Source organism: Opisthocomus hoazin, chromosome 5, assembly GCF_030867145.1.
Source record: "Opisthocomus hoazin isolate bOpiHoa1 chromosome 5, bOpiHoa1.hap1, whole genome shotgun sequence".
Taxonomy (NCBI): domain Eukaryota; kingdom Metazoa; phylum Chordata; class Aves; order Opisthocomiformes; family Opisthocomidae; genus Opisthocomus; species Opisthocomus hoazin.
Window position 1 is genome coordinate 34,232,341 of NC_134418.1, and position 19,227 is coordinate 34,251,567.

General features: G+C 43.7%; 2 protein-coding genes across 3 annotated transcripts; one reads left to right on the plus strand and one right to left on the minus strand.

Annotated features, from left to right (window-relative positions):
- The first annotated feature begins 6,358 nt into the window (after positions 1 to 6,358).
- Positions 6,359 to 10,767, plus strand: RPL7L1 (ribosomal protein L7 like 1). 2 transcript variants are annotated; one of them, XM_075420913.1, is made up of 7 exons: positions 6,359 to 6,399; positions 6,533 to 6,641; positions 8,491 to 8,654; positions 8,831 to 8,968; positions 9,233 to 9,342; positions 9,576 to 9,788; positions 10,053 to 10,767. In XM_075420913.1, exons 1-6 carry the CDS (start codon positions 6,362 to 6,364, stop codon positions 9,782 to 9,784), a joined length of 768 nt encoding a protein of 255 aa, XP_075277028.1. In that variant the 5' UTR covers positions 6,359 to 6,361; the 3' UTR covers positions 9,785 to 9,788; positions 10,053 to 10,767. The 2 variants fall into 2 exon arrangements, with proteins under 2 accessions (XP_075277028.1, XP_075277029.1); XM_075420914.1 differs by having other exon boundaries at positions 10,099 to 10,767.
- Positions 10,768 to 11,218: 451 nt separating this feature from the next.
- Positions 11,219 to 14,267, minus strand: MAD2L1 (mitotic arrest deficient 2 like 1). Its single transcript, XM_075420916.1, has 5 exons — positions 14,150 to 14,267; positions 13,804 to 13,950; positions 13,567 to 13,687; positions 12,832 to 12,935; positions 11,219 to 12,049 (listed from the first exon to the last, which is right to left on the minus strand). The coding sequence occupies exons 1-5, from the start codon at positions 14,223 to 14,225 to the stop codon at positions 11,877 to 11,879; spliced, it is 621 nt and encodes a 206-aa protein (XP_075277031.1). The 5' UTR covers positions 14,226 to 14,267; the 3' UTR covers positions 11,219 to 11,876.
- Positions 14,268 to 19,227: the final 4,960 nt, after the last annotated feature.

Below are 19,227 nucleotides of genomic sequence, written 5' to 3' on the forward strand. Positions count from 1 at the left end.
CAATCCCAGAGCGGGAGAGGCTCAGAGCTGTCTGTGGAGCCATGGAAACCAGGGGGATTTCTCACAGAAATCAGTGCTTACAAGATGAGGTCGTTAGCTATGATGACGGAGGCAAGCAACATAATCTTGCTGCAGTGGGCATGTTATTAATTATGACCCTGTTGTAGTCAATGAAGAGTTATTTTATTTACATACTTGAATCTGTTTATAAGATGCATATTGCACAGTATTTAGAAAGCAGTGTTTTAAATGATACTGGGTTATGGCTGATCAAATTTCCTTTGCATTCAGTGAAAATGTAATAATGGTAAGTTATTCTGAAAGATTTTGGTATTGCTTGGGGTTTTTTTTTAGCTAATTATAAATATATATCCCTTTTTTGGATCAAATTTTTGCTTATGTATTAGGAGGCCATATCCAGGGTCAAATCCTGAAAAGTCTTGTGATTGTACCTAGGTTCTGTCCAGCAGGCTGGACTCACCATGGATGCAGATGTAGTAAACCCCATTACCTGTGGGTTATATCCAGGAGGTGTGTATCCTGTGGCTGGGATGGACTCAATCGCTAGTACTGTTTTATATGGGTAGCTGCAGCTCAGTATGGTGATGCAGTTAGTTGTAGTTTTTCAACAAACTGTAATGTCACAAATCAGAGTTTGATAGGTTACTTGTGAAGTCTGAATAAAGCACATCCCTTCAGTGAAAAGACAAGGGCAGAAATCTAAAATGTTAAACATCGCTGTTTAACTGAGTTCGTTTTCTGTTGCGACATGCCCGTGGTGAAGATGGACAAAGCATACGCATACAATATGAATGCTGCAAATGTCAAACTTTATTCATAGATTCAGTACCTTATATACTATTTTTCAAGATTATCTCATCGGAACATGCATTTTTCTAGTGACAGCTACAGATTATACCTGATATTTATGGTGACAACTACTAATTATATTTGATTTCTAGTTTCTCATTAGTACAGGATATAGCTCATTAGTACAGAACATAACTTTCTCACAGTAGCATCTTTACTCGCCACCTGCATTTCTTGGCGGACCATTCAGTCCCATTTCCTTGTGAATCTTTGCTTCCGTTCTTGTTTACTTTGGCTGTACTTTGCCACAGTCCTTGAGTCTTTCATCAGGGTGTCCTTCGATCACTGACTTTTGTCAAGCAAGGCCTACAGGCCCTGCTCTACCACAGCGAACCCCACAGTTTTCCCCACTCCTTTTTTTTCCAGAAAGATAGAAAGCCAAAACCAACTTTTTTAGCCCTTTCAATCTGACATATTAGGTGGCCACTAGCTGAGAGTACACACCTACATTAGTCTCATCCACATTTCTGCATTCTACCCAGATAACTCCTTTTGAGGCAAGAAATGGACTTGCAAGATTTCTGACAAAAATGCCGATGTTAAGGAACCTTATTTTTAAAAGAATAAAAATACGTATCTAACTTGTCAGAAGACTATTTTTGTTAAATATTAGTCTATCTCCATATAATTGTTATTTTCATGAAAGAAAGTATTGGACCACCCAGATTTTTTGTCTGTTAACATTGGTTTGAGTGTGTGTATAGAGTAGTTTCTGGGCCTCTTTCCAAATTATATAAACTTTTTCCTTAGAAGATCTGAAAATGGGCATAATTTACGATCACAAGGCATTTTCCCCATTAAAATGTTCCCAAGATTAGATCACGATTTGACACAACAAACAGAATTTATTTCTTTGGCTTTTTTTGTAGGGAATTCATTACAGACAGATTTCAGATGGGGGCACAGTTCACCAGTGAGAGTGATAGACTTCGAGCGTGGCTCTTTTGCTGCTTTGAGACTGCACACAGTGTCAATGGAGATTTGGTGGGATATTAAACTGATTTAGTGGGGGTTTATGCTCTTAAAGTGAGATGATAATATAAGGAGTTGCATGGACAAGATGATTCTAACATCCCACCTCACCTCCTGACTTATCTTTCGGAATCATTGTCCCCGTGTTATTTGCCCTTTGTTTCCTTGCCCAGCCATCCTCTCTGAAATGCAGGTGCTGATTCTGCAGTCAGGTCAGCATCATCCCTCTTCTTACTTTGCACCATAGATTGCATCAGAGGAGCCCTAAAAGTTTGCAGGCAAAAGTGAGTCAGTTCTTGACACAATCCCCTTAACTATATTTACATATTTATATTTTATTATGTTTACATTTGTTTACACAAATTCACATAGACACATTTTATATATTTTTATATACACTTGTGTGCTCAACTAGCAACATGTTTTTGTTACTGTTTCAAGCTGCATATGTGGTACTTTCAAACTGCAAATCAAATACCAGCCTGAATACTGTGACAGCTTCGCAGACAGGCTGTCTTGCTTTATATTTATAGTGGTATATGGCTTAGATACAGTTATGGAACTATGGCTATTACTATTAACTATCCCCTCATTATAGAAATATTAAAAAAAGCTGTAACACAAGTCCATAACAGGCAGCATCTGAACAGAAGCATAGTAGGTATAAAGAAATGGTTAGAATTTTCTATTGCAGTAGACATGTCATAATAAATTCTTTTGGGGACATAAGCTGTTGTCTAGGATTAAAAACATCAGAAATTTAGAGTCCATGATTGCCATAACTGCACGACTGTAGAAACAGCCTGGCAATGTAGATGACTAGAACTATGCTTACAACTTCTTCCTTCCACATCTGTGTACAGTTCACCATCACAAACAATGCATTCAAAACCAGTGGTCTGTACACCAAAGAGCAAACATGTCAGTTGATGGAAAGAGAGGGACATCCAGATGCTTTTCTGAAAGCTAGGCCTTTAGAATAATGAAAGTGAAGATTCAAGCTGTGGCTAAAGTCCACACTATTTACTCCTACTGCAAAGAGAAAATAGCCTTAAATACATAGTATTTTTATACATAGTATTATCATAGAGGACTATACCCATACAACAATGAAACAAAGCAACACCATCTCCTTTTGTGAGATTCACACCCATCAGCTTCAGCATGAGTTTGCTATTTTTGTATTTTCTAATGTCTTTCTGTTTGTATCTGTGAATAAGCTAATAAAAACAAAAATTAAAATACATGACACAAAATACTATTCTAAAGTATCACAATAAAATGAAAGCTGGCAAGACACAAGGCTAGAGAACACGAGTCGCATCAGGCCTACAGGGGAACAAAAGGCAGGAGATCTGTCTTTGTTGGCTTTCATTTACTTTAATGTTCTAACAAAGTCCCAAGCCTAATGAAGGGGCCTGCTTTTGGCTAGCTCTGCAGGACCTAACAGGATTGTAGATGTAGATGCGCTGTGGAGAGTTTCAGGCCAGGGTAGGCAGAAACTGTGGCAGTGATTTATGGGTGTGCTGCAGCAGGACTCCAGTATGGATCAGTGTGATTACAGCAGGGTCATGTTGTCGTCTGTAAAATATTCGAAGTGTAATTTACAAAGGCAAGCAGCTCAGACAAAGCAGGACCTAGCTTTCTGAGCGACACTTTTTAAAAAATTCCTCCCTTCCAGGGTGGAGAAAAAACCTGCCCATTCTGGAAAGATATTTATAGCATTTGGATTTTGATCTCTCTATTCAACTTTTCAAACACCATCTCCTCAAAACAGCATAGAAGACCTGCTGCAGTTAGTATCAAACGTAACATTCTTTGCTTAAAAAATACATTCTGATTTTTTTTTTTTAATTTTGAAATGAAAGTGCAAAAAGCCTCCAGGCAGTACAGGGAAAAATTCATTCCACTTTGATCGTTAAAGGTGATCTCTGCCTTCAACTCTGACCCTCCCCAGACCAATAGGCCTTTTTGTGTTATATAAAACCTTGTTTTCAAAAAAAATTTCCTTCTGTGGGTTCTAAGCCTTATCTGAGATGCATTGGTGAAGAATGGAGAAAATGCACTCACAACAGATCTTCATCAAAAATACTGATGGGAAGCCAGTAGCTGGTTTGTGAAGTCATTGAATGGCAATGAGTGAAAGGGACATGACAAGATATCCATTTTTTTAAAAGGATTTTACCTATCATTCTAAGTGACCTATAAACTAGGAGAAATCATTTAATCCATCACTGACAGGTGGTGACTATTGTAAGCACACAGTCATTGGATTTGTCTGTAATAGTTCATGGAAGTCTCAGAAATTGTAAGGCCTTGTCAAGAAAAAAGGAGAGGATTTCAGAGTGCTGAAGGTCAGTTTACAACAGCTTGCTATCTAGGAAAATGAGAGAGTTTTTCTTTAGTAACCCTGCAAACAAGCACTTTTGAATAGTCATTCATTCATGTAATATAACTATTAGCTAAAGTTTAACAAGTCAGCCTGCGTATGCTGCTAAGCTGGGTGATGTTTCGTAGCAACAGTGCTTGAAATATTTACTTACTTATTGTTTCCTTACCACTAATAACGAAATACCTGAGATCCTGTTTGCATTTCCCTTCTGTTAAACAAAGCACATCCATTTGTACATTTAAATGGGCCACATTTTCTGGCATGAGCTACCAGAGATTTCAGCTATTTTTATACGGAGCAGCTTACCCTAATGTCAGAGTCAAATTTATGTAGTTATGGATTTGCTTCTAGTTTCTTCAGTGAAAGTTTCATATGATTTATTTCATAAGCTCGTTGCTTTCTGTCTCATAACCCAAAAGGCTGCACCAGAGAATGGCTGATAGGAAGCTGGGTTTGCTCACCAAGAGGTGTGTTCTTTGCAGAGCATACGCCTGAGCAGATACTGGAATGTGGGATCACGTTTCTAAATACAGATATTCAAGTATTAGGCATCAAAAGAGAAGTGGCCTAATTTACAGTGTCCTAAAAGTTTGCAGCTTCATTGAGGTGAGCAGGTAAACATCACTGAGCTTTGTACTGAAAGGCTCAAGCTCTCAACTGTTAAGCTGAAGAGGAAACGATGGTTGGCATAAATCAAATTGATTAGAGATGCAATGAAAGTAGCGAGTCCAGTGTACAGGCACACATCCCTCTTCTACCCTACATGGCAAAGAGGAGGCCGCAGAACATGAACACAACCTCATCTGACTCAACAACATCCCCTCGGCGTGAGGCTACGGCACCATCTACGGGTGAAACCGCTGTCCAAACCACTTGTCCCAACTTGCCCTGCTCTCGAAGGCTTACAGTTCTGCCCAGTCCCTTGCTCCGTCACCAGAGCAGCTGGACATTGTGTGCTGCCTCCTCACACTGCCCCTGCTGCCCGAGAGCGAGGTGGTCTCTCTTCCCGCTCTACAGGATCCTGGCCATGTTTGAGATCCTTTCCTCAAAAGTGTCTGTGACCAGATGCTCAGTTACACTGGAGGTTTGCTGTGTGGCCCATGAGTCCTCACCTGCGTCTACCCGGTCCTTCAGTCAGGACCTGCTGTTTCGGGGAAGGACCGCTGTACTTGGAAGCCACCAGTGAGGGAGAGAAAAGGGCCTGTTCCTCCTGGTGAAGCTCCCCAGGGCATTGAGGCGAGGGGCTGAAAGCCAAGCTCTTTCTGAAAGGCTTTTTTTCTCTTTCACAGTCCTCTGCTGTGGTGAGACACCTCTCACACCAGAACTGGGGAGAGGGACACATTGCAGCCCAAGAGTGTCTTCTGGCCACGGCTGCACAAGCTGCTGGTGGCAGCAGTTAGATCCAGGGGCCGCAGCCCTGCAACCCCGTTATTTCCTCGGCGCTCACAACAAGAATAACGCTGGCCTTCACATCTTTTGAGCGGGGTGGAGCAGCAGAGAGGGCTCCAGCCCTGCAGCGTTGTCAAACATGGATACCGCCGTGCTCTTTCAAAAAACCGCAGCAGCTCCAACCCTGAGGCAAAACCTCCGGCCCAGCCACCGCGGCAGCTGTCTCTCTGCTCCGCAGCGGCCCGTGTTTCTGTCCAGGACCAGCCAGGTGTAGGGGAGCGGGGAGCTGCCAGCCCGCCAGGCACCGGCCTCCTCCCTGCCGCCGGGACCCCGGCCTCGGCGGCCTCCGCCCTGCCAACACGGCGCAGGCAGGGGCTGCCGCGAGGGCTGGAAGGGCCGAGGGGACTTAGGGACACCGCCTTTGCTTTGGTGGTGTTTTGTGGGGTTTTTTTCCATGTCTTTTTTTCCCCTCCGTCATTCCTTGGGAGTTTTGAAGTGAGGCAGAGAAGGCACCTGGTTTCAAAGCAGTCCCTGCTGGGGGTGCGGGCTTGCTTGCCAGGCTTCACTGTCCTTCTCTAGGCTTTCAAAGAACCGCCATCTCGCCCGGAGCCCTTCCCCCAGGCAGCGCACGGCCCAGACAACAAAGTGCCGGCTCAGGTCCCCCAACGAAGGCGGCTCAACGACGACTAGGAGCCGCGCCCCACGCAGGGCTGCCCCGACACCGCGCCGCCCCCGCGCATGCGCGGTAGGCCTGGCGAGATGGCGGAGGCGGAGGAGTGAGTGTGGCGGAGCGGCGGGTCCGGTATCCGCCGCCATCCGCGGGGAGTGCGCGGTCGCGGGGCTGGGCGGGGGTCCCTGGGGGTTGGGGTGCGGTGGTGCTGGGTGTGACCGGCTTCTCTGTCCCCGCAGACCGAAGCGGCGGATCCCGCTGGTGCCGGAGAACTTGCTGAAGAAGAGGAAGGCCTACCAGGCCATCAAGGCCACCCAGGCCAAGCAGGCGCTCCTCAACAAGCGGAAGGTAGGGGCTGGCCGCGGGGGGGTCCCCGGCGCGGCAGTCCCCGGCCCGGGGATGCTGAGGGGGCGGCGGAGATGGCGCTGTGCGGCGGCCTGCGGATGGCGGCCGGCTGGAGGAGCCGGGTCGTGAGGGGGCGAAGGCCGGGGTGGGTCTGCGGGGCTGTGGCAGCTGTCCGTCCTCGTGTTTCGGAGAAGGGAATGCCGGAGCTCTGCGGGTGGGCAGGGGAGGGGGCGGGCTCGTTGCCGAGGCTCTGTGTTAGGACTGTGGTGGTCCTCAGGGCTGTCTCTGAGGGGAAGCACGAGTTCATCTCTTCAGTTGTTGGACATCTTCCCCGTGTGTCTCTGAGCCCTTTAAAGAGGACAGAACTTTCTGGCTTGTTATAGTGAAACACAGGTTTGTTGAAGACTGTGAGTTTTTCCTCTCAGATCAGTGATGACCAGGGTGCGTGTGTGGTAAAATGTAATGCTGCTGAGTTGTTTGTGCCGCCATGGGGCTGCACTGTCTGAAACTAGTTCGCCTTTGCATTGTCAGCCCTCATGGAGCCGGTGTGCTTTTCTGAGAGTACGTTTAGAGTTATCTCTCTGTCGTTGGGTAGATAAATTTGTTAGCGCATAGATGGGTCATCATGAAGCCTGTTTCTGCGCGTAGGGTGGCACGTGTTCACAGAATCACAGAATGGTAGGGGTTGCTGATGCAGAGACTCCCAGTCCACAGTGTGTGGTTTCCAGACCGGCAGAGCACAGCAGACCTTCCTGTTTCAGAATTTGAGACCTCTTTGGCTGTATCTCAGCTAATATAGCAGGTGCCTGTCTCTTGGAAGCAGCTTAAAGCTTTCCCCCTGAATCTGTTTCTGTGGAGTTGGTGCGATTATGTGCAAAACTCCTGCTATTTTTGTTAGATACTGTGTTTATGTTTTAAAATATATGGATGGCTTGCTGTATTTCTGAAGTGGAAGCATAAGCAATAATGTTAAATAGCCACCTTTTAAGATTCTCGTTAGAAAAAATTACCTTAGTGGTGAGGTTTCGATCAGGTCTACCTGTTTTGAAAATTGAGACCAACTTCATGGGTGATTTACAGGGTGAAATACAACAGAAGACACATAACATTAGTTTCTTTAGTTTTTAAATGGCCTAATAACTTAGCCGGTAGTGTATCTAAAATGTTGTTGGGTAACTGCCATGCACATTCAGCTCCTATTCATTTGAGAAAGCACTGTGATTTAGGTGGAGGCACTTGTTTCTGAGTTAAGGATAGGAACTTCAACAGCTTTGTAATTTAAAAAAAGCTTTAAATTTTCCCATAATTCTGAAAAGATTTTTTTTTTCAAGTGAGCTGAATGTTTTGTGTTTCAATTAGAAATGCTGAATAGTTATTTGAATGCTTGGGGGCTTTTTTGCATGCATGCCTTTACAGAAAAGAACTTTAAACCTAGTTACTTTCTCTTGGGTGATAATTTTGAGTCACACTAGGCTAACACTGCAGCATCTGTTTTATCTGCACACATATGTTGTTTCTGGTTTTCCCAGTGATTGGCTGAGCTGTGTATGTAGTTGTGAAGATCTGGCTGCCTGCAAATGCTTCCATTTGATTTCTTCTGTGCCTGTAGCAGTATCCTGGGTCTTGCTCTGTTTTTCCTGTTCATAAGTTATAGCTAGCTGCCTGTAAATTGCTATGTTGTCCCTCAGTTCTATCTCCCTTGGGCTTAGATTATGAAATTAATTTTCTTCTTACTGCCTTGCAAACTGAAAGAGTATAGTTCATCAAGTTCTGAATTTCACTTGGCCTTTGAGGTGCAGACCTCTAAGACTGTTGGGAAGGGTGATAATTTCTCATAATTTTTTGTCTTTAGCATCAGAAGGGGAAACAAATCCAGTTTAAACGCCTTGAGGCTTTTGTTCGAGATTCATGGCGCAAACACAGAGACAACGTCCGGCTGAGACGCATGGAGCAGAGACCTGAACAGACAGCTGTACCTCAAGAGCACAAACTAGCCTTCGTTGTGCGGATTGTAGAGTAAGAAACTTTTGTTTCTCCTTACCTTTCTTATTGCTACCATTTGTAGCTGTCATATCATTGCTAAGCAAAGGAAGGGTGATCAACCCAGACATGCCTTCTTGAAGGTAACTTGAGACCTTTTTGTTGCTGTGTTAGAGTGGTTCCTAATAGTGTTTCTTTCTTTTCTGACTCAGTATTAAGGGAGTGAGTAAGAGGGTAAGAAGAGTGATTGAGTTGCTGCGGCTGAGAAAAAATTTCACTGGAACATTTGTTAAACTGACTCCTTTATCGCTGAAGATGCTGCGGATTGTGGAACCTTACGTGGCATGGGGGTAAGTACCAGTCCTGTGGCTTGATAGTAGTTTGTACGTATATATCATAGCTTTTTGATACTCCACCTGGTATCACAAATCCATAGCTGGCTTTTGCAGTAACGGTCAAAACTTTGTTAACTTTATATCTAAAACTTGTTACTGTCCTTTTACTCATTGTCTAAACATAACTTGTTACTTTCCCGCCTCTATACAAAGAAGTAGGGTGGGATTTCCTGCTGTATCATGCCTCTTTGTTACAGAACCTGATTCTTGTTTTTGCAGACACCCTAACCTGAAATCTGTACGAGAGCTCATCCTGAAACGGGGCCAAGCCAAGATTAAGAACAAGAGAATGCCTCTGACAGACAATATGCTGATAGAGAAACATTTAGGTGAGGAGGAGGATGAGAAAACTCAGTGAATCAAGGAAAGAGGCGAATGTTGAGAGTTTGCAGTCTGACTTAAGAGGGAGAAAAATCTTGCAAGACTTGTATATGGAGGACTGGCAATTCTGGAGTAGTGCGAGGAAAGAGAATACAGTTGGGCATCTCATGTGTATGTTATTTCGGAGGGAGTTTTTGTTGTTTTATTGTGGTTTTTTTTAATTTATTTTATTTTTCTGCAGGGTGTTGTGGTATTATTTGCCTGGAAGACCTTATTCATGAAATCTACTCAGCTGGGAAGTATTTCAAAAAAGTCACTAACTTTCTGTGGCCATTCCATCTGTCTGTGGCTCGCCATGCTTCACGTAACAAAGTGGGTTTCCTCAAGGAAATGGGTAAGCCTGGCTGCAGAGGTGAAGCAATCAACAAGCTTATACGTCAGCTGAACTAGTCAGGTGAGAAAGGCCTGTTATGAAACTTCTAAATTTTATCCTTTATTCGATTTCCTAAGAATAACTATAATGCCATTGGAGATGAGGGGAGGCTGCCTTGCTTTTGATTGTTCACTCTATAGAAGTGACCCACAATTACGGGAAGCTAGCGAAGAGTGTGGGTCCCCTTAGGTGTCAGCAAATCCTGTTGGACACCTCCATAAAGGCTGGGCTACTGGGAGACTGCATTAGTGTGACTGTTTTTTTTCTTTCTTTCCTGTTCTGCAGGGTCTTTGTGAAAACTTCCAGATTCATAACCTGTTCTTTTTCACAGATACTATCTCTATGCAATGATAGAGCTCTTGACTGTTGGTGCCTCTACAAAAAAAAAAGAAAAAAAATATACAGATGGTGATGGAGATAGACTTTGCGCTGGTCCTTCTTGAAGATAAATTGTGTTTGGTACAAGAAAGAAGTGACTTCTGCATCCCAGTAAAACAAGGGTTTTTATACTCATTACTGCTGCCTCTGTACCAGTCACCTGCTCATCTCATCTTTGGTCTAAAGCAGTGGTTGTGAGTTCCTGATTTAAATTTCTTACAGTTGACTTGCACTCACTGCTTGGATCGTCCTCCCCAGGAAAAGTGCTTGAAGTTGCACTCCTTGAAGTGCACCTCCTAGGTGTGAAGGGGTAGTGCAGTCACCTGTTAAAGAATATTGCTGACAGGCAGAAGAAAAACACTAGTTATTCCTCTGTTACTGCAGTGCAAGCCCTAGTAGCAAATAATGTAACATTTGTTTGAAGTACCTAGATTATATTTATTTTTAAAAGTCATGATTTTGTGCTACTGATTTACAAAAGGCTGCCTCTTCACTTCTGCTAGATTAGGACTGCTGGAGAGAACTGTTCCCTAGTCAGAAAGTCCAGAAACTTTGTAATACAGTAGTGGAGTACATGTAACCAATGTTTTTTAAATAAACTTTTGTAATTATACTGTTAAAACAGGAAAAATCATGTATTACCCTAGAAGAATGGGAGAAGTTAAATGCTCTGGCTGAAGTGAACTTAGTGAAGAAAATGAACTAAAACATGGAAGAACCTGAAAGTTCCATTACCACTTACAGTTTTAAATGCCTAATTTCTTCCAGTACAAAAATGGGTGAAGAATTCAGGAAGAGTCCAATGGCATTTAACAAATACGGAAGGCAACAGTGTGCTTAATCAGTGACTATTTATATTGTTACTTAAAGACTTAAGTGGAAGAAAACTATTAATCCATTAACAGATTTCATACTGACTCTACAACACTGAGTTTGAGACTCAGAGGAAACAGAGTAATGATATTGGGGGTATTAAGCAGGATACCTTTAGGGTGTTAGTTCTGCAACAGTTATTAAATGAAGATACAGCATCCATGAAAACACCTAAAATATGAAGTACTAGAGACTCTGAATTAGAGAACACTATGCAATTTCAATCTTTATTCTATAAAACAAGAATACAAACATAGAAAATGCTTGACAGACACTAGAGACATACACCAACTTAGAACAACAGCATCCCCAGACCTAGAATCCATCAGTCATTAATATACAAGGCTTCGTATATTTAAGATTTCCTGATAAACAGCTGCTTTCATTGTAAAGAAGTACAAAATAACTTCAGGATTGTTCTGTTGATTCATTTTAGGATTGTTTCTGGTAATAAAACAGCCCAGGCTTTTAATATGAAGAACCAGCATCTCAGGAGATAATAGAATGCAGCTTATAATAATCTTAAAATACAAAACTGGAGGATCTGAACACAATTTAGGATTTAATCCTAGATTTGGGCAGTTTTTCTAGTGAATGTAGTAGTTAAACACACCATTAGTTTTGCTCATACAGTTAAGTAAGAATTGAACTGTCATTATAAATACCTTATTTAGACCTCTTTAAAAACAATACCAGCTTAAACTAGTGGGTACACCACATTTTCATAGACAAACAATGCTGCCTTTTTTCTGTATCATACTTCAGCAAGAGCAATGGTAGTGATGTGTTTTCTTGACTGAGCTGCACTATGAACAGAAACTACAAGGTGACAGGATATATGCAAACTCCCCCAGTATCTTAGGGGAAGGAATCCTTTTTGTAAGCCACCATACTGTTTACTTTGTGGATTGTAGTAGTGAAGGAACGAAGACGAACCTCTTCTGAATTGGCTATGAATTGTGGTCCTGACTCTTCCCACTTTTCTGGCACTGCCAAATCTTTATCTGTGTATATCAGCAAGTCAAAGGCACCTGTAAGCAAGTGGGAACAAAACAGTAATGCACGCTTAAGAAGGTAGCATGTTTGAAGTTAAAGAACTTGAGGCATACCAAGGTTCTCAGAAATTACACTGATGCTGGTTATGTCAAAAGAAATAGTTAAAATATGAAAACAAGTCCTGGTTATATTCATGTGTAGCCATTTTAGTTTTCTCAAGTGAGTGCGATGTGAATGTTTTTTTTTCAAATGTTAAAGTGCTGTGGAGCTGAGCTCTGAAGAAATAGAAGAGCTTCTGTGAAGTTCTAACACTTCACATGAACTGAATGGTTATTTATACAAGCCTGTCCACAGGTAGTCACAAAATAATTTATTATTTATGAAAACTTATATTCCTCAGAGTACACATACTACTTCCATTAAGTTAAATCAGCCACTTTGAGTTTGGTCGTTTTGACAAAAAAAGCTGTAAGTATTTTGGGGAGAAAGTACCACTAGTCCCTTTAAATGAAGTTGCTCCAAGTTCTTTAGCGAGAGGTGGCACACAGTATTTACATTTGCAATTATTTTTACTGTGTGTTGTGCAAGAAACTGTATAGGATATTTATTGAAAGTATTTGATCCAACATGTGATTGTACAGTATGGAAAACAGCAAGAGACGTGCTCTCACTCTAGCCAAATGCTGTCTCACAAATGTGATGGTATATGACATGTAATTATTAAGAAGCCTGAGAAAAATTAGCAGAAAATACTTTCTAAAGCAGAAAACTTGTTGAGGTTTTCGAAAAGAAATGTTCTGAAGTTAGGAATACTCACAGGCAGCTTCCAACAGTGGCAGAAAAGTTACTGTGGCAGTTATTTGTCTGATAACAGATCGAATTTCATCCTGAATAGCTTTCTGAGATTTTTCTCGTGGTGCACTGGAAAAATAGGAAGACTCTGTTAGGAAAGCAAGCTTCTACTGTACTGACAGTTTTCTTTAAATACAGTTCTTAAGTTCTGTTGGTCAGTTCACTATGCAGTTTAATTTTACAGTAGTGGCACTCTTTTAAGCCCTAGGTAGACAGGCTTAGAATAGTTAAGTGATAGTTGATTTCACTTCATTGATGTTTGTGAAGCTTCACAGTATTTGTAAGGAATGTTACATTTATTCTCAGTCTGGAATGGACGAGAACATTTTGGCATAACAGCAGGAAAGCAGTAGTTCTTTAGGGCACGTACCCAATATGAGATTTTAGATACTTTGTTGAAGATTAAAAATCAAGTTTTGATCTGATGCTTTAAAATAAAAACAAACCACCAAACAAACAAACAATCTCACACCTGAGGATTATGTGCACTCCAGTGACACAGTGACGGGTTTACAGACAAACAGAAGGAACAGCAGTGAGGAAGGCAGTAGGCTTGGTACAGTTTGATGCTTGTACTGGGAAGAGGCGCTCTCAGCCGCTCTGAGGAGCCGGAGGAGTGGTGATCCGCACGGCGTTTATTTTGTGACTGCACAGCTACGAGGCACAGGGAAGAGCAGGGGCAGAGAACGCTGTCACTCACCTCTCCTCCTTCACAGCTTTGTCACACTCTATGTCAAACTGCCACCGCTCCAGGACTTCGTTGCTCTCGATGCTGGAGATGACCACCACCAGGCGCTGCACGATGCACTTGTAAAGCCACTCTGAAAGAAGCCGCAGCAGTTAGGTGCAGTGCGAGGAAGAGAGAAGGCACAGTGGCCTCCTGCCCGCAGCTCCAAGAGGCCCCCTCGGCCCGGCCCAGACCCCTGCGCCCCGCCACCTTTCATCTGCTCCACCACGTTGTTGAGGTAGTTCTTCAGCTCGGGGTCGGTGGTGACGAGGAGGGTGAGCCCGTACTTCTGGACGCGGGTGAAGGTCTCGGGGGGGTAGATGCCCCGCTGGTAGAGGATGCTGTTGATCCCATAGGCTGCAACACACCGAAGGGAGAGGGGGCGGTGCATGGGTGAAGCGGCCGCCCCTCCCCCCCCCCTCCCCCCCCCCTCCCCCCCCCTCCCCCCCCCCCCGCCGGCGGCCATGTCGCCCTGCAGGAAGCCGACCAGCCGCCCGCCCGCACGTCCTCGCTCCCACCCCGGTCCTCGAGGCCTCCCCCCCCCGCAGCCCCTTACAGAAAAACTCGGCGACGATCTCGGCGCTGCCCCGCAGGGTGATGCCCTGCTGGTCCCGGCCGAGCTGCTTGGCCATGGAGGCTGCGCGGCCGCCGCCGCTTCCCGCCGCCCGGTTCAAACCGAGCCCCGCCCCGCCGCAACGCCCCTTCCAGCCCCCTCAGCCCGCCGGCGCGCACGCGCGGTCGGCGAGGCCGCGCTTCCGCCTCTCCGCGTGCGCCGACCGTTGGGGAGCGGCCCGTCTTGGTGCGCATGCGTGCGGCTGCGGCGGCTGAGGGGAGGGCATGGCATGGCATGGCGTGGCGCGGCTGGGAGCCCGGCCGGGCCCCGGCGTGTCTTCTCGGGGGGGCTGCCGTGCTGTCAGCGGTGGAAGGGGCTGTCGGGGGCAGGCTGGGCAGCTGCCTGTCGGAAGGCAAAGGCCTCTCTGCGTTAGGCGTCCCAGCAGCCCGAGGTGCCGTTGCGCGGGGCTGAGGGAGGCGGAGGCTGGGGCGAGTCCTCCCCGTGGAAACGGTGCTGCAAGTTCGCTTTCAGAGCTTGTTTAGATGCGTTCGTCTGCATGAAGGCGCTTTTGAACTTAAAAATGAGACTTCCCAGGTACGAATGAGATGAAGCAAGTACCCCGTTTATGGGAGATTCTTGGTAGCGTTCACTATGTAAATCACGTAGTAGATATCTAAAATAAAAAACGGCCTATTGTGCAGGCACTGTCAAGAGGCAGGCAGGGAAATCCTGGGAATGAGGGTGGTGAGGCACTGGAACAGGCTGTCCGGAGAAGCTGTCCGGAGAAGCTGCACATGCCCCCTCTCTGGCAGTGTTCAAGACTTTGAGCAACCTGGTCTAGTGTAAGGTGCCCCTGCCCATGGCAGGGGGATTGGAACCAGGTGATCTTTAAGGTCCCTTCCAGCCCAAACCATTCTGTGATTCTGTGAAATTGCGATGAAACAGACACTATCTTCCTAAATCCGTAGGATAGCGGGTAACACAAACCAAAAGGGGTTAAGAGGCATTTAGAAAGGCAGGGAAGCCACGAGCTCTGCGCTCTGGACATACCCACCTGGGCTGTCAGGCTGCCACAGTGAAGGGCAATTGCTAGCTGGTCAAAGCACCTCAGTGCTGTTGTTACAGGGACGCCAAGAAAGACACTGCAACTTGCAGTGACTATCAAATGGAGGAAACTGGCAGAGGTTAACAGGTGGGAAAGACTGAGTGAAACAGCAAGTAAATGTTAAGTGTAGAAACATTTAAGCAGTGTCACGAAGACAGAAAGCCATAGTCTGCTGGGATAGTAGCTAGCTGGCCAGCTAGTGAGCTGATAATAAATAGGCAAGTAAATGCAAATTGAAAAGTGAATGGATTTGTTGGACATGGAAGAGCTGCAAATACAGTCCTTCCCTGAATATGTTTTTTCTGAAGTGACTGGAATGAATAGATGTTACCATCTAAGATGTACCTGTATTAGACGCTCATACTGACCTTGAAAGAACTGATCAGAACAACCTTAAAATTAAGTGACGTTCGAAATGGAAGTATTTTAAACCTAGGATGAAATCCGTATGGTCTGAAGGCACCATATGGTGCAGTAGGCCAGCTGCTAGAAGAGTGAATCAGTGGCATGATTGCTTATTTTGTTGTAATAATGTACTTTTTCTTAAAAGCTGAGACTTTCTGTTCATTCCAGTTTTTGCTCTAAGAGGAAGTACAGTTTGCTTCAGGATTTATGCTGCTGTGATTAAAACAAGTAGTATGATCTTGAAATCATGTGCTGAGGTTCTGAAAGGGTCTGAATAATTTAGTTGACCTAGAGGACGTTATTCTGGGTCTTGATGACTAGTGATTGTGTTATAAATTTGTCTTCTGAATAAGATATTTTCTGAGTAAGGGTGTTGTATTTCAGAGCCTATGGTAGTGGAAACCTTTTTCATTTGAAGCCAAGCTTTTAGAAGCTAAATAGCTGTGCATATCAGCTGTTTTGCTTCAGACCTTATGTACTATCATGCTCTTGTTCATCTATCCTAAAATGGTCTCAACCTCTTTTTTTTTTCCCACTTCGCTTTTCATCTGTTTTGCTTCCTCTGAGATTTTTGGAGAGCTGCGTATTTTGGTGATAAATATAAGAACTTGAAAGCCTTGTTGCACAAGGCCAGGCAAGAGTAGTAGAGCTTATGATTAATATTTACACATCTCTCCTCCAGCTGTTTTATTGTTAAAAGCAAATGGAAGAAAAAAATCCAAGTGCTTCTTGGTTTACCAAATTGATTTCACTCTATTTCAGTGTAGATGGCTTGAAGATCTGTTGTTGATATGACCGGGCAGATATGCTTATCAACAACAGACTTACTTGCATCTTCTTTATTTCTCCTGAGATTCATCTGGGAGGTATTGAGAGGTGGTGGTGATCCCCAGTACCTCTGTTAAAACTCTAAGCTTCCTTCAGTGAACCTGGCACATGGTATTACACAGAGTTTTGGATCACTTCTCTATCCCCAGTTCTGTACTGCAGTTAATGCTGGTTTCTGCCCTGATGTCATGTCCCCCTCGCCCCAAAAAAACCCAGCCCCAACCCCCTTGCATTTTGAAATGTTAGTTTTTCTCTGTTTATGGAAATGCATTTCCCTTTTACAATGTGTCACTACTTTTCTTCACATTTCTTATATATGCTGTAATGTAATCTAATGGCAGAAGCTGCATAATTTCAATACTTCTGAATATCTTTTATGATACAAAGCTGTTAATGTTTCCCTTTGTCTTTTAACATGTAATTTTTCTGTGGCCAATTCATTAGTTTTGAAAAGTTTAGTCTTTTAGGTCCATGAAGGAGTGTCTGTCTTTTTCTTAATGTTTGTATTTCTTCCACTGGAATGTTCTTCATCTTCACCTCTCTTTTTCTTCTCATGTCATCAAGATGTTCCCCTCCTTCACCCCACCAATAATTCACTTGCATGAAGGTTTAGTTATTTGACAATATGCGTTTGCTGCTTTTCCCTTCACATTCTCTGATGATCTCATCTTTGTTTCTCTGTGACAAGTCCTAAGCTCCACAATACTTGTCTTCATTTTCTTCACTTTGTTTAGGTCAGTGTCACTCAGCTTCTCTGCCAGGTCTAGCCAACATCCCTCAACCCAGGCACCCAGGGAGTTTGTGCTCATCTGTCACGTAACTAATATGCAGTCACCCCTTGACTGTGGCCCGGGACATATGCATATAAGTCCACTGTGCTGGGGACATATGTACATAAGTCCTTTTGTCATGTTACTGAATGCGCATGCTCCATGCGGTGGTGATGGCTCTAGTGTGTGTTTAGGGCACGTCCAGCTACATGACAGGAGGAAGGCTGCGGGGCTCTTGCAAGGGAGAGCAGCAGGGAGATTGCCGTGGGTTAGTGAATGATTTGTGTGGCTGACAGCCTGCTTCCTGACCAACTCTGGGGGACTCTCAGGAACGAAGATGACAGGTTGAGTTATATGTTCTGGCACACCAGGAGCTGGCTATCCTTGCTTTAATTATCTCATGCTAAAACCGTAATTTTCATAAGGAATGTGAAATCCCAGTTGTACTTAATTTAGGTCTCTTACAATTCTTTAGTCATTGCTCTGTTTCTCAGTTACAGCTTGATGTTATGACTGAGTTTTCTTGATTCTCTTTCTGTGGAAGGAAATGTCCCCTATTTAGCTTGGCTTTTCTGCAACATTTGACAATTGCTTTCCCACGGCGATTGCCAATGAACGTGGGACAATCCAAATCACTGGTACGCCTTCACTTTTTTTAAGGCAACCCAGGTCACATTCCTATAGTCATTCAGCAGACTAGAAGACATAATCCACTTGTAGATCTCATTACCAATTTTTTTTTTTTTTTTACCCCCAGGATGGTGCAGACAGGTCTCTCCTTCCAGTATAGCAAAATAGTCTACAAAACGAAAGTTCTGTTTGCTGCAAAAGCCCTCATATCACATTAACAACTTGCCTTATTAAGCCGCAGTAAAACCAGTTTTCCTGTGCAGAGAAAAGAAGTCTTACCCTGGCCAAGAGAGCCTTAGTGCTTTGCCTTTTCTGGTAGATCTTCAGTTCTTTTAAGTCACTTCTTCTTACAATTTGGGAGGAGATTCTGTACTTAGGAACCCATAGAAATAGCTAGCCCTTTTGCCTCCTTCCCTCCTATTTTCTGTGCATCGCTTTGGTTCTCCGTGGGGTTTTTGAATGCTGCCCTTGCCTGTAGTTGACAGCACTCAAAATTCATGGCACGTGTTGAGCTCATTCTTTTTCTGCAGGTTAGACTTTTTACTCCCTCTCTTCCTCAGCCCAGTCTGTGGTTTTTGTAGGTCACATGCTGGGTGGGAGAGTTCTCAGTTGGCTGAGCTTCCATGATTTTTGGTGAAACTGTTACTTTTGTCTATCAGCTGTTTAGTTTCTTGCTATAGGAGAATGTGATGTTTAGGTTGTTCCCAGGAAAAACATTCCTGGACACAGGGCAGGCCACCAGCACAGCAAAGTACCATCATTGTTCCTTTACGTAAGAGTTATTTTTAAATCTTCAAAATCTTTAAATCACTTTCCTATCTTTAAATCACTTTGCTGTGTGTGAGCTTCTTTACTGCCTTCCATTGTGTCTTCGCAGCTGTCATCCAGGATTCCTTTGGTGATTTCATATTATCTGGAATTAACTCTCGAATTAATGTAAAATACTGCATTTTTTGACAGGTGTTTTCTTGCCAAGCTCATTTTGTTTTCTTTTTTGTTGTTGTTGGTCAAATTTGTTTTCAACAGTCTTTGTAGCATTAAAGATTGCAAGATAAGTACAGGTACCTAGTGTCAGCTGTCAACATAACTGTAACATTTCTTTTCAAGTTGGGTAATGCGATTTTTTAAAACATAAAATATGGAATATTATTACAAATAGCAATACTGTATTCTTTCACCAACAGCAATGAGAGAGTGGTGCAACTGGGAAAGGTTGTCTTGAATTTCAAGTATTCTTTAAAAGAAATTGATTTTAAAATGAGTCAGTGTGGGCTAATAAGCTGCACTGTAACTTCTAATAAGATGAGTAGAGTTCTCAAAGGTAGAAAATTAGACTTACTCAG

Bases quoted from the DNA above. Each gene is read 5' to 3' on its own strand.
- RPL7L1 (XM_075420913.1), top strand. From the start codon at position 6,362: ATGCGCGGTAGGCCTGGCGAGATGGCGGAGGCGGAGGA. The intron at 6,400-6,532 runs GTGAGTGTGGCG...CTGTCCCCGCAG, and splicing joins GAGATGGCGGAGGCGGAGGA to ACCGAAGCGGCGGATCCCGC. The intron at 6,642-8,490 runs GTAGGGGCTGGC...TTTTGTCTTTAG, and splicing joins CGCTCCTCAACAAGCGGAAG to CATCAGAAGGGGAAACAAAT.
- MAD2L1 (XM_075420916.1), bottom strand. From the start codon at position 14,225: ATGGCCAAGCAGCTCGGCCGGGACCAGCAGGGCATCACCCTGCGGGGC. The intron at 13,688-13,803 runs GTGGCGGGGCGC...GGCTTCTTTCAG, and splicing joins CGTGGTGGAGCAGATGAAAG to AGTGGCTTTACAAGTGCATC. The intron at 12,050-12,831 runs GTGAGTATTCCT...ACTTGCTTACAG, and splicing joins GCCACTGTTGGAAGCTGCCT to GTGCCTTTGACTTGCTGATA.